Here is a 14312-nt window from a genome sequence, read left to right as displayed (position 1 = left end):
TCGACGAGGGATCTTTTCCCAATTCATGGAAAACGGCGAAGTTGGTGCTACTACCGAAACCTGGGAAACCCCCTGGGCATCCATCATCATATAGACCCATTTGTCTGCTGGACACCCTTGGTAAGCTACTGGAGAGGATAATATTAAAAAGACTTATTATCTACACAGAAGGCGGAAGTGGACTGTCGGACAGACAGTTCGGTTTTCGGAAAGGGAGATCTACGGTGGACGCCATCCGTATGGTGACAGAGTACGCGAAGCGCGCATATAAAAAGAAGCGGACAGGTGTTCGTCACTGCGCCATTGTGACGATCGACGTTAAGAATGCCTTCAACAATGCCAGCTGGGAAGCGATCGCCAAAGCGCTTCACAGGATGCTTGTTCCCAATACTCTCTGCAGGATAATAGGAAGCTTCTTCGAAAATCGAATCCTGACGTACGAAACCGAAACTGGGATACGATCTACTGCCCTAACAGCGGGTGTTCCACAGGGTTCCATACTCGGACCTGTGCTTTGGAATGCCATGTATAATGAGGTGTTAACGCTGAAACTACCAGCAGGCGTGCAGATAGTCGGATTTGCTGACGATATCGTGCTCATGATTACCGGCGAAACAATCGAGGAGGTAGAAGACCTTGCAACGGTGTCCGTAGAAAGGGTTGGCATCTGGATGGAGGGAGTTAAGCTTCAGATAGCTCACCATAAAACTGAAGTTCTGCTCGTGACCAATAAAAGAGTTGTGCCGCACATGGAGATTACTGTTGGAGGGCACACGACATCTTCGAAACAGCAGCTGAAATACCTTGGAGTAATGGTCGACCATCGCTTAAGTTTTGGTGCGCATGTCAAATACTGTTGCGAAAGTGCATCGAAAGTCATAGATTCATTGGCCTGGATTATGCCGAACTGCCATGGTCCAAAGAGTAGCAAGAGACGTCTCCTTGCGAGCGTAGCACTGTCGAAACTACGATACGGAGGAGCGGCCTGGAGCTCCGCGATAGAGGTAGAGCGCAACAGATCCAAATTACGGAGCACACATCGGTTGATAGCCATGCGAGTTTCCTGTGCGTACAGGACCATATCAGCAGATGCAGCTTTTGTCATCGCGGGCATGATTCCCATCGACATAACTCTGGCGGAGGATATGGAATGTTACAAAGCAAGAGCTGTTAGAGGAGTGCGTAATATTCAACGAGCAGCGTCAATGCTCAAGTGGCAGGAGCAATGGGACGCATCGAACAACGCAAGATGGACGCATAGGCTAATCCCGAGACTTTCAGACTGGGTAAATCGGAAGTATGGAGAGGTCAACTTCTATTTGACGCAGTTCCTTTCGGGTCATGGGTGCTTTAAGCAATACCTTCATCGGTTTAAGCTTATCAGCTCGCCTTATTGCCCGGAATGCGTAGAGATGGAGGAATCGGCAGAACATGCTATCTTTGTCTGCCCCAGGTTCAATTCAAGGCGTCAACAACTTCAAAATTTGAACGCTGAAAACATAGTGAGTGAAATGTGTCGCGACGAACAGTCATGGCGTGCTATAGTCGACGAAATCTCGCAAATCATGCGCGATCTGATAAGGATCAGGAAAGATGATGAACGGAGAGAGCGAGATAGTCAACCAAATTTGACAAGCTAATGAAAGGTCTTGGGCCTCGTATGACACTTCAATTCAAAAGGTCTCATGTCCCATGTCTCAGGTCTCGTGTTTTATGTCTTAGGTTTCTAGTCTCAGGTCTCAGGTCTAATGTCTCATGTCCTTGGTCTCATTCTTCAAGTCTCTGATCTCATGTCTCAGATCTCAGGTCCCTGGACTTAGGTCTCAGGTGTCATGTCTAAAGTCTCAGGTCTCATGTCTCTAGTTTACATTCTCAAGTCCAGGTCTCAAGTCTCAAGTCTCAGGTCTCAGGTCTTAAATGTCAGAACTTCAGAGCTGCAGAATTCGAATGGTCTTTTTTTACACGGTTTTCGGGAATTAACACGGTTTTTTTTACACGGTTTTCGGGAATTAGCACGGTTTTTTTTACACGGTTTTCGGGAATTAACACGGTTTTTTTTTACGCGGTACGTATATCAGTGTAAAAAAAAACCTTACTGTACACTCATTGGACAACTCACGAAATATGTCTTTCTACCGTTTCACAGCCTGGAACTAGGCAATCAAAGCACTACGTAAAGTTTCGAGGACTATTTTTACAAAAAAACATAAACACTTGATTACAAAATTAACAAAAATATCCTCTGACATCTTAGGTAATGTTAACAAGGTGACAACGTGTCATCTAACTCGGTTTTGTATACTTCGTAATAATCACTCCTAAAGTTCTGTAGCAGTTCAATTGCCGGACCCTGATGTACACCTCTGGACTTCAAACACTTGAAATTTGTAACATCTCGAGGAATGGCCACATTCCGGGCCGGGATTTTTCACGTAAGCTAAGATTTAGTTGCATTACATCGATTCTACGTGTGTCTTGTAGTAACTCCCTTACTTCTACGTAACTATAGCTTGAATTTCACGTCAAGTCTAAGTGAATTCTTAATGTTCATTTTTCTTAAGAGTGCGTTAGTAAATTCTTATTAGAAAAGGGATTTTTTGGATTGGAAGTTGATTTTGTTAGCTGTTGTGAAGGAGAAAAGTTGGCCTTGCTCGAGAACGGTCGTATTTTTTTTCGAAGCCGCGTTTTTCTTCGGTTGTCCTTAAATTACATTTTTGTTTTCTATTATTGAGATTTTTTTCGAAGTTAGTCATTGTACACAGCAAGAAAAATTCGTGTAAATTTAGATCGAAAACGATGCACGAAAACGGAACATCGATTTCGATGTAAAATTCTATTACGGTTTATTTTTATCCAGGATGTAATTTTTGAGGCGTGTAAATTTAGATTGCAATCAATGCACGAGATCGAATCACTAAAGCCGTCGTGTAAAAATACACAGGGATGTAATTTTTTAAATTTATTATCGTGAATATTTATATTTTTGCTAAATATTCAGGTTTTTGCTTTTGTCTTCGAATGAATACGCCCACATGTATTATTTTTAATTTACATTTATTTACAAAACTGAAAATTAAAACACCATCACGGAAAGCGTCAAGCTGGAATTGTTGTTGCATCCGATGATTCCCAGCACGGGGATGTTTTTACAGTTCAGCGTCATCAGTATCCTCGAATGGTTCCGGAACATCATGATCTTTCGGTCAGCACTTGGACACTTGAATTGATCTGACAAAAGTTTCTCCGGATAATAACTGTCCGGATATCAGCCTCTGCGAAAAAATCTGACCTTGCTGTAATGGAGAAAAAACTAGTCAGTTTCAACCGCATTCTTCATTTCATGTATACTTACGACTTTAAAAGACTCTAGAATTGCTGCTGTAGGTAGCTACGCCTTTGATCGACTCGTTTCCGAATAATTTTTCGACTTGTTTACTTTGTGCGCAAACTAACGAAATATAAAAAGGCAGAAGTTAAATATTTGCATTCAATTTTAAATCAAACGGATCTAACTTTACACTGTTTGTGACATAAATTTCATTGACCGGTTGATTTTTGCATGACGCAATGTAAAATTACATCAAAACAGTTTATTTCTATCCTATTTTCGAAAAAAGTCTTATATTACATCAAAAGGAGTTTAAAATTACATCTTTTTGCAATTACACTCAAGAAAAAATAGATCACCCGTTTTTTAGATTCCGTATACTTTAAGAAATTTTTTGCTGTGTAGTGAATAACTTACTTAACCCTCATCCGCATTAGATTTCGTTATCCTAATCAGCACTAGGAGTGTAAATTTGACACTTCAAGCTCAAATCGTTATAACTTTTGGCGTATTCAACCGATCTAAACAAAATCAATATGGACGTGCTGGTTCTAGAAATTCAGGATTGATTTTACGTTTATAATTTTCATGTTTTTGTGAAATCTCACAGCGTGAATTGTTGCACCTCACTAGAATGTAGATTAAATTTGCTTTGCAATAAATATACTTTTTATTGGTCCAAACAAAGTAAAAGCACTGAAAATCCAGGTACAACCTGACGGTGGACCACAAAAACAGATTAAATTTCAATTTGTAAAAAAAATCGCGCAAAGTAGTCAAATTTGGAAAATTACCGTAAACTCAATTTTTGTTGCACCATAAATCTAAAGACAACAAAATGTTGGAATTACAATAAATTTTATAGTCATATTATTTCAAAAGCTCTACCACCGCTCAAACAGTTTTTACTAGCAATCGAATGAAAAGTAAAGGATGATACGGTCAAAATTCGGTCAATATCAACTTGACGTATTTCTTTCAATTTTGCATATAAAAAACTTGAACACCCCTTATTTTAAAGGTGTGTGTGTGTGTGCGCTCCTATTTTGATTTTGGAATTCACTCTTCAGTTGTCAAAATGGCATCCAAGGAAGAAGAGCAGCGTATCAAAATTTTGCACGCGCATCGCGAAAATCCGAGCTACTCGCATGCAAAGCTGGTAAAATCGCTTAAAGTTGCCAAATCAACCGTTAAAAATGTAATTAAAGTGTTTGGGGAACGTTTGTCGACAGCCAGGAAGTCTGGATCGGGGGGAAATTGAAAACCGGAAGCCGCTGAGACGACAAAGAGAGTTACCGGTAGTTTCAAGCGAAACCCTAACCTGTCTCTACGAGATGCCGTAAATAAGCTGGGTGTATCGTCTACAACCGTGCATCGAGCCAAAGAACGAGCCGGACTATCGACTTACAAGAAGGTAGTGACTCCAATTCGCGATGATAAACAAAATACGACGGCCAAAGCGCGATCCCGGAGGCTGTACACGGCGATGCTGACGAAGTTTGACTGCGTGGTCATGGACGACGAAACCTATATCAAAGCCGACTACAAGCTTCCCGGACAGGAGTTTTATACGGCAAAAGGAAGTGGAAAGGTAGCAGATATTTTTAAGCACATGAAACTGTCAAAGTTCGCGAAGAAATATCTGGTTTGGCAAGCCATCTGTATCTGTGGCATGAAAAGCAGCTTTTTCATAGCTTCCGGGACTGTCAACCAAGAAATTTACGTGAAAGAGTGTTTGAATAAACTTCTGCTGCCTTTCCTGAAGAAACACGGTTGTTCCGTACTGTTTTGGCCGGATTTGGCATCTTGCCATTACGGTTAAAAGGCCATGGAATGGTACGCCGCGAACAACGTACAGGTGGTTCCCAAGGACAAGAACCCTCCCAACACGCCAGAGCTCCGCCCAATTGAGAAATACTGGGCTATTGTCAAGCGGATCCTAAAGAAGACCAAAAAACTGCTAAAGACGAGCAGCAGTTCAAGGCAAACAGGCTTTCTGCGGCGAAGAAGGTGGACAAGGTGGCTGTACAAAATCTGATGGCAGGGGTAAAGCGTAAAGCCCGGCAATTCGGATTTGGAAAAGCGGAAGCCTAACTGAATATTTTTCCTGAATACTTATTAAACCTGAAAAAGAAATTTAATTTGATTTTTTAAATAAACGATTTCACCGATTTACACACGTTTTCCCTTGACCAAATTTTGACTGTATCACCCTTTAGTTTTTTCAGACCACTCTTTTGAACTTTTTGTGCCCCTTTCATAAAAAAAATGAAAAAAAAATTCTTGGCTTCATGGTGTAGACATTAACTTCAGCTTTCATATGCATAAGACAAATATTTTTTGGGACGTGTAATATATGAACTACAGCAGTTTTCCTGAGGCATGTTTTTTTCGGATTTTTTTTCTTTCATGCTGAATAACAAGAAAACTAGTAGCTTTAGCTAAATATAATGTTCAAATTATATTTTACTGACATTACATGGTTCCTATTGATAAAAGATTTACATGAAATTAATTATAATTCATACGACTCAGATAGATACTTTTGGAGTGTCAAATTTACACTCTAAGTCGGAAAAGGGAGTTTTTTTGTCCAGGCTTCCAGGGTTCGTCAAAAATAAAAGTAAAGATGCTATATTAAGGGGGGGGTAGGGTCTAACGGGTATTAAAAAACACCATTTTCACGATTTTTTTCTAGAGCTATCGTTCAAACAAATGTATTCAAATTTTTTGCATTATACAAAGCATTGTTAAAAGGACATTTAGTAATTTTTTCGTAGAAAAGTATTGAAAAATGAGCCGGTGACGGAGCACTTTCGAGGATGCCTTTTAGAAAACAGGATTTGCGGTGGACACTGTATCTCAGCACAGAATCATCTGAAGTCAAAAAATCAGAGCAAAATATTTTTAATGGATGTTTTTCTGGACCCCAACGTTTTTATTTAACTTAAAAATATTTTTATGAAATTTTTGTGGCTGTTTGAAGTAAAAACTACGATTTTTCACTTAAAAATCCGTCATTTTTCACCTGTAAAATCTCCCCAAAGTAAAAAAATCGAAAAAGGAAAACGTTGGGGTCTGGTATTTGATATGTAGAAAATATGTTCCAAATTTGAAAAGAATCGGATAAGTAGTTTTCAAATGACGATGTCCACGGACTTTAAAAATGTGCTTTCGAGAAAAACGCGTTTGAAGTTTCTGCTCTTGCTTTCTTGCAGTATTAGATAGGAGGAGATAAAGGCCTATAACTTCTACAGTTTTGCTTCAATTGACTTGAAAATTTGACACAACATTCTTGAAATGTTTTACAATAAGAAAATAAAAAAATAAAAAAATCGATTTTTTGAAAGTGCTAGACCCTACCCCCCCCTTAATGAACTTTTGAATTCATTTAGTGTCCCCGAAGAAATTTTTGTTTTTTGAAGCTTCTGAAAAAAGTTACAAGTCTTAAAACTTGCAACAGTGTCAAAATGACACTCTAATACGGATGAGGGTTAAACCAAATGAAAATTCGTGACGTGTTGGTAAAGGTAGATTTTCGGGAAAACCGGTAATAGAAATCGAGTTCAATCCGTGCATTTTTGTTGTTTTGTGGAGTGAAGACATCTTCTGTTTAAATCTGGGAAGGAAATTTTATCGATTTGAATCAAAGATTCAAGAACAAGATCAAGTGATGACGATGGAGAAAGTTGAGTGATTTATAAAGTTTATAAAGTTCATTATCTTTAAGAAAATGAGAAATATTTCCGAGTAAAGTTGTAAAATAAGAGTGCTGGCATCGAAGTTTTTATTTCTAAAGATTGCTTCGGTTTCTTCAAGGCGAAAAATGGTCGCGGAAGAAGAGGTTTTGTTCATCAAAGGAATGAAATCAGCTAAGTATCACTTAGAGCATTGATCATTTTAAATTTCATTATATAAAAATGGTAAAATAGCTTAACTCTATTATTGGGGATTCATGGGGGGTAGAACAGGGCATCAAACGAGCGGAAAACTGATATACAATGGATTGTGGGTTCAAGCCGGCCGGAGTATCTCGGCAAATTTGGAATCCTGAATAGGTTCCTTAGGGCCCTTTCCAGGTTTCTTCATTTGTTTCGAACAGTTTGAAGGGAGTAAGATGAGTCAAGCCTGTCCCAAGCCAGTGGTAACGGACCCCTTGGTTGTGCTGCAAATATTGTGTATGTGTTAAGCATTACCAATATTTGAATGTGCGATCGAGACTACCCGCACCGACTCGGGTCGAAAGACCTATCAGCCACTGGTGGGTCAAACATACATACATATATACATTAGACTGAGTCGATTTGGAGTCATTTTTGAATTTCTCAAACCCTGGGGTATGAAAAGCTTCGTTTTGGTCCAAAACTCATCCATGATTTTTTGCAGAATTTTAAAGTTACGTTTACATGAGTAAATTTGAACTTTTAAGTTTGTATGGGAAAATTAAATTTTTTGTACCGAAAAATCTACATCATTTTTGTTTCTTCTGTGTAACCGAGCCAGTTGATGGTTTTTGTGCCAATTTATAAAATTCCTTAAGAAATTTTTCGCTGAACAACTTTGTCGAAGACTGTAACTTCGTATCTGATTAGAAAAAAAAAAGTTATGAGCGGTTTAATAGGGGTATGTCTTTTCGCATTGATTAACAATAAATTCAATTAAAATCACTGCTTGAGTCTTGCGAAGTATTGCAAGCAAAGTAGTCACGCAATACCTCGCTAGGCACCCTGTAGTGATGTCAAATGAATTTATTTTCTATCAGTGTGAAAAGACATATCCCTATTCAACAGCTAATAACTTTTTTGTCTAATAAGATACGTAGATATGGTCTTCGACAAAGTTGTTCAGCGGAAAATTTCCTTAAGGAATTTTATAAATTGGCACAAAAACCATCAGCTGGCTCGGTTCCACAAACGAAACAAAAATGATGTTGATTTTTCAGTACAAAATGTTCAATTTTCCCATACAAACCTAAAGTTCAAATTTACTCATGTAAACGTTACTTAAAAATTTTGCAAAAAAATCATGGATGAGTTTTGGACCAAAACGAAGCTTTTTAGACCCCAGGGTTCGAGAAATTCAAAAATGACCCCAAATCGACTCAGTCTAATATACATACAGTTGATTTTGTTAGCTGTTGTTAAGGAAAGAAGATTTTTCAATCGTTCTCCATCTTCCCCAGAAGAGAAACTGCATTGCCAAAGAGGATTTTATTGGATTTAACTTGATCTTCTGGTAAGTGATAATGATGCTAAATTACCAATTTTCATTTATCCGTACAAAAGTTATTCACAAATGAATGTGTTGCATTTTTTTCGAATACAGTAGTTATAATCCAAACAAAAGATATTTTTTATGGAATTCATAAAATTGGTTATATGTTTAAGTTTAAATCGTTGTGTATTTTCCAGCCATGATCGGGATTCAAATGAAGCTATTTGTTGATGGGTTTAACTGGGCACGATCTTGTAATCTACGAAAACCAGCTTTCTGATGAGACAAATCCGGAAAAGCTGAAAATGGGTCCCATTATTGTCCATTAGGACGATCCGGCATCAAAACATGGTCAAGTATCCCGGGACAAGAGAAAAAAAAAGTCACAAAATCACTGGGTTAGTTTTCTTCCTTTCCGGGCAGTCAGTCAGTGAGTGTCAGTTTGCTGGAAATGGTAAAAAGGAAACAAAAAATTCGGAAGAGGAATAGAAAGATCCAGGAAAAGACCAAATTGTTTGGTAATTTAACATCGTTTCCTAGCTTGTTGGTTCGTTAGCTTTTCGTGTTTCTTTTTTCTTGTGAATTTTTCCAATAGCTTGAATTTTACTCAATAAGCACACTCTCTAATCTTCGCTTGTCAACCGAAGCCTTGGCAAAAAAAAAGACAATTGAATCAATTCACCTACTAGTGATTGGTAATTTTTTTCCTCGCTTTTCACGAATTGGGGAAGACTCAACAGACAAGCTTCCCGGAAATTGTGATTCGTCGAAGGTTAGACTTTTGATAAAAAAAAAAACAATGTACTTAGGAAGGTACCTTTTACTTCAGAGGGAACAGTCAAATATTTGCTCTCGAGTCAAACCTTCTGCTCGAGTTTTCCAGGAACCACCAGCTGAGCTGAGACTACCACTTATTGACGATTAGGACGGGCACGCTGAAGACGAAGTGTGGAAACCGATCGGATGTAAGGAGCTTACCTTCGATTTGTGTCCTTTGAGGGCGTGCAGTTCAGTTCCGGTGGCAAGAGCTCTCAGGTAAAGTCCATTGTCCTCGCAATATGCTAGCAGAAAAATCTGTCCGGTACAAATGGCAGGAAAAAGTAAGTGGAGAGAAAGCATTAGCTTGATGGAGTGGGAATCTTGAAAAATCCCAGCACAGTTACGGTCGAAGAGGAATCGAACTTCTGAGAGACAAAAAGTAGGGTGGTTATTTTTATTTTTTAGCGAGTTCTAATTTTATAGTAACTTTTACTTCCTGAGCTTAAGTTTTGATTATTTCATTTTAATAAAAAAAATCAGCTTTCAATCTTTTTTTAAATTTTCTGCCATCAACTTGCCTTCTACTTTAAGATCGTTTCACTTATTTCCTCTCTTGCTTCATCGATTTTAATTGATTTCCATTGAGATTTTCTAGTCCCCTTCGTTCTTATTTCTCGTCGATTCTGCTCGTTCATAACTGTGCCGAGAATGAATGTGAATCGTTTCGCTTCTTACCGAATCACAGGAAATTTGAATATCATGCACCGGATGCAGCAGCTGGATGCAGTTGAGCAGGGTGAAGTTCTCGAGGGACCACAGGCAAACGGTGGCATCGTGGCTGGAGGAGACGAGCACTTCGCTGGGCATGGCCACGTGGACTGCCGTGACGGGACCTCGATGGTGGTCGATCCGGGTGATCTGCGGAATGTGAAGAATTTTTTTTGGGAAAACCGTGGAAAAGTAAACGAATTCGGGACAATTGAATTTGGACTCGGAAGCGAAAAACTTGGTTGCCAACTGGTTTGTGTGGCAGATTCTGTGCTATCGATTTACATTTCATATAATGCAATTTGCCCGGTGCATTGTAAATGAAGTTGAAATAAATTATGCCCTTTGGCCTCAATCGAACTTCGCTGTACCAAATTGGTGCACTTTGACAATGGCCCTGGTAAATATGTTGAACGAGATAACGATACATGGTCTCGTTAATGTTTTTTTTCTGGAGGCGGAAAATTATGTTAAATGATTTTTGAAATCCGATTATCATCGTTTTTTATTTCCGCCTTAATTCTGCTGGGTGTGCTAAGCTTTAGCAACTCTTGTTTCAATGGGAATTTTTAGAAGTTTTTTGTATTTTTTTCAAAGGTTTTGTAAGTTGCATACAATTTTGGTATTATCCATTTTTTCTTGCATATAATTAAATTCAATCAAACAACATAACGTTCGTATAACCAGTGACTTCTGAGCAGTGAATCAAATTGTCTCTGATATTGTCTTGAAAAAACCGACAAAGTCGGCGTGTAGTTTTGTCTTTATTCTCTCTCTGTGCGACAACCTTTTGTTACTCCCGTATGTGTATCATGACAAAATAAAATAGGCAATCAAGGATTGTCGCGTCGTTGAGAAGATAATGACAAATTCTTATGTGAAATTGTCCTGAAATTTAAAACTTGGGACAATCCGCTTCGATTATCTGATTTCGTAATAGAGTAGTAATGTGATCAGATCATAACCTATCTGAGAAGAGCTCTTGGGCCTTGGCCTAACTTTAAAGAAAAATATATTAAAAGTGGTTCAGGGCAGGGAAACAGGGTCTTGACCATGGCCAATCTGGACGGTTCCGGATCGAAATATTCAAAAATTATCGGATTGAGACTTGCGGCATATTAATAGAAAGCTCTTGCCCCCTTCATGAAGGGAATCGATAGGAGAAGCGATTTGGGGACACTGGGCCGTGGCCACCGCCAATCTGACTAACTCCGGAACGAAATATATCAAAACTAACAGATTGAGACTTGCGACATATTAATAGAAAACTCTTGGCCTCTTCATCAAAGAAATCAATAGGAGAAGCGATTCGAGGACACTGGGTCATTGCCGCGACCAATCTGGCCGGTTCCGGAACGAAATATTTCAAAGTTACCGGATTGAGACTTGCGACATGCTGATAGAAAGCTTTCATGAAAGAATGAAGCGAGTAACGATTCGGGGACACTGGGTCATGGCCATGGACAATTTGGCCGGTTTCGGAACGAAATATGTCAAAGTTATCGAATTGAGACTTGCGACATATTGATAGAAAGCTCTCAGCCCCTCCATGAAGGGAATCGATAGGAGAAGTGATTCGGGAACAATCGACCGTGATCATGGCCACGGCCCAATGTTCCCGAATCGCTTCTCCTATCGATTTCCTTTACGAAGAGACCATAAGCTTGCTATCGATATGTCGCAAGTGTCAATCCGATAACTTTGAAATATTTCGCTCCGGAACCGGCCAGATTGGTCATTACCACAACCCAGTGTCCCCAAATTGCTTCTCCTATCGATGCCCTTCATGAAGAGGCCGTAAGCTTTCTATCAATATGTCGCAATTGTCAATCCGATAATTTTGACATATTTTGTTCCGGAACCGGCCAGATTGGCCACGGCAATGACCCAGTGTCCTCGAATCGCTTCTCCTATTGATTTCTTTCATGAAGAGGCCAAGAGCTATCTATTAATATGTCGCAAGCCTCAATCTGTTAGTTTTGATATATTTCGTTCCGGAGTTAGTCAGATTGGCCTTGGCCACGGTCCAGTGTCCCCGAGTTGTTTCTCCTATCGATTTCTTTCATCAAAAGGCCAAGAGCTTTCTATAAATATGTCGCAAGTCTCAATCCGATAATTTTTGAATATTTCGTTCCGGAACCGGCCAGATTGGCCATGACCACGACCCAGTTTCCCCGAATCGCTTCTCCTATCGATTCCTTTCATAAGCAGTCAAGAGCTTTCTTCCAATATCTTGCAAGTTATGATCGGATACCTTTAAGTTGGTATTTTTGGAACCGCTTATCCTTATATTTTTCAACAGCAACAAACGAATGTTCTGAAAAATTATTATCAGGATCCATCAGCAAAGAAATTTGTCTTTATCGTTCCGAGTGTGCGACTACGACAAAGATTTATTTGTTTTTGTCATGAAAAGTTCAAGTTGGGACAATGTCATTATCATTCGTTAGTAGGCGATTTTTGATTCACTGCTTCTGAGTAAATTTCTCCATCAAAATACGTTTTGACTCAACTCAACTCAACAACTGCAAGTTTTTCCTTCTTGATGACCACAAGTCGTGAATATTTTTTATTATTGGAGATGAATTTCAAAATTTTTGTAATAAGATGTTTAATGTTTTTTTTTTCACTAAAAAAAATCACTGAAATGTTCATCTGATATTGGCGATTTGCAGTTCAAAACGACTCTCAGAGGGCATGGTCTCCAATTTTCATTCAATCATTTGAATCTAGACTGCTTTGGAAGTTCACAATCGAATAACTTTTTTTGCCGCCAAATGAAAACATAAGTTTCAGGTTGCTATGAAAGTCAGTAAACAAAACATTCAGACCGGTCCGCATAACAGTCAAATGAAAGAATTTTTTTCGATTGAAAATCATCGCTTTCATATTCATGCCTGGCTGAAAATCTTCAAATAAGTAAATTATTAGTCTAACAATACAAATTAATAGGACGTTTTTTACAGAATCAAACTATCAAAAAAATATTTTTTTAAATATTAGATTTTTTTTATGCTTTTAAATCAATTCCCCTTAATTAAATAAAAAATGAATATAAATATTGAATGAATTTAGAGCTCTTGGCTTAGTCCCCTTTTAAAATAGTTTATAATCACAAAAAAAACTAAATTGAACAAAAAATTACATAAATATAACAATTTTTTTTTTCGTTTGAAATTAAAGATCTCGATTTTTATTTGAAAATCATCAGGTGCACTTTGAAAATCATTAACGTCATCATCATTCGAAACAGCGAGGAATTTCAACTGAAATCATCGTAAGCAAACTTACAGTAGCTTGCTTTGGCCTTTCATTTGAAATCTTTTTCTGTTGTGAATGTTAAAATTGGAGACGCTGTCAGAGGGCCCTGCGATCAAAAGGGTGATATTATGGATTGAAACGTCAAGACACATATTATTTTTTCAAAACAAACGGGAAAATTCCCAAATTTTGGTGTTAAGAGATCAATTAATCAAGATTGGATTGCTGATTAAGGTAAGAAAAAGTGAACTACATAATCTTTCATACTTTGCAAAGTCGGATATTATGCAATATATGTTATTTTTTAGGTGGTTGAAAACTGTGTTGTTCCTTATTGTAACAGCGAGGAAAACCTACCCGGAATCATAGTTTTTCAGTCTAGAGCATAAAGGAGTTTTTTTGAATTCATGATGAATCACTCGGAAGGTAATAAAATACAACCTTTATTAGTTGAAAAACATTAACAATTTTCGAAAACATTTTAGATCCGCGTTGAATCTCAGAGAAATATTTTTACATAAAAAATAGAACGCCACAATAACAAACATTTGGATTACACGAACATAAAGAAGTTTGCGTGAGAGGACGAAAGGGGGAAACCGAAAGGCAATTGGCGAAATTAGAGAAAGTGGATTAAATAATCACCGATAAATAAATTACTTTCGATTTTGATGCATCGCAAATCCGTAGCAGGATGTTTAACTTATTCAATCCAAAATTTTAAAACAATATTCTAGAAACAAGAATCCGAAACCTTTTACACTCATTACTGAATTATTAAAAACAAAATTAAAAAAAAATCGTTTCCGTTGAAATCGACTACAAAAAAGACATTAAACATATTACACCAAATCCAAAAAATAAACTGTACAATATCAGGTTTCCTAGAGAAGGAAACTACAATGAAGTTTTTCGGAAAGAAGCCTCTTGATTCGGTTTTATTTATACTAATATAGAGAAAATCAAGGAATGGATCATCCAC

At 38.0% G+C, this 14312-nt stretch overlaps 1 protein-coding gene across 5 annotated transcripts in view; it reads right to left on the bottom strand.

The window, feature by feature from the left end:
• Positions 1 to 14312, bottom strand: part of LOC129758243 (protein qui-1) — a 457546-nt gene that overhangs the window by 25126 nt on the left and 418108 nt on the right. For all 5 annotated transcript variants that reach the window (XR_008739925.1, XM_055755711.1, XM_055755712.1 and 2 more), the window contains 2 exons: positions 10037 to 10219; positions 9521 to 9616 (listed from right to left, as the gene is read on the bottom strand). Coding sequence is in view for 4 of the 5 variants with exons in the window: in XM_055755711.1 (XP_055611686.1) it covers positions 9521 to 9616; positions 10037 to 10219 (279 nt within the window). In the remaining variant the exon portion in view is untranslated. The remainder of the gene's footprint in view (positions 1 to 9520; positions 9617 to 10036; positions 10220 to 14312) is intronic.

Source organism: Uranotaenia lowii, chromosome 3, assembly GCF_029784155.1.
Source record: "Uranotaenia lowii strain MFRU-FL chromosome 3, ASM2978415v1, whole genome shotgun sequence".
NCBI classification, from domain to species: domain Eukaryota; kingdom Metazoa; phylum Arthropoda; class Insecta; order Diptera; family Culicidae; genus Uranotaenia; species Uranotaenia lowii.
This window is presented reverse-complemented; position numbering and strand designations above follow the sequence as displayed.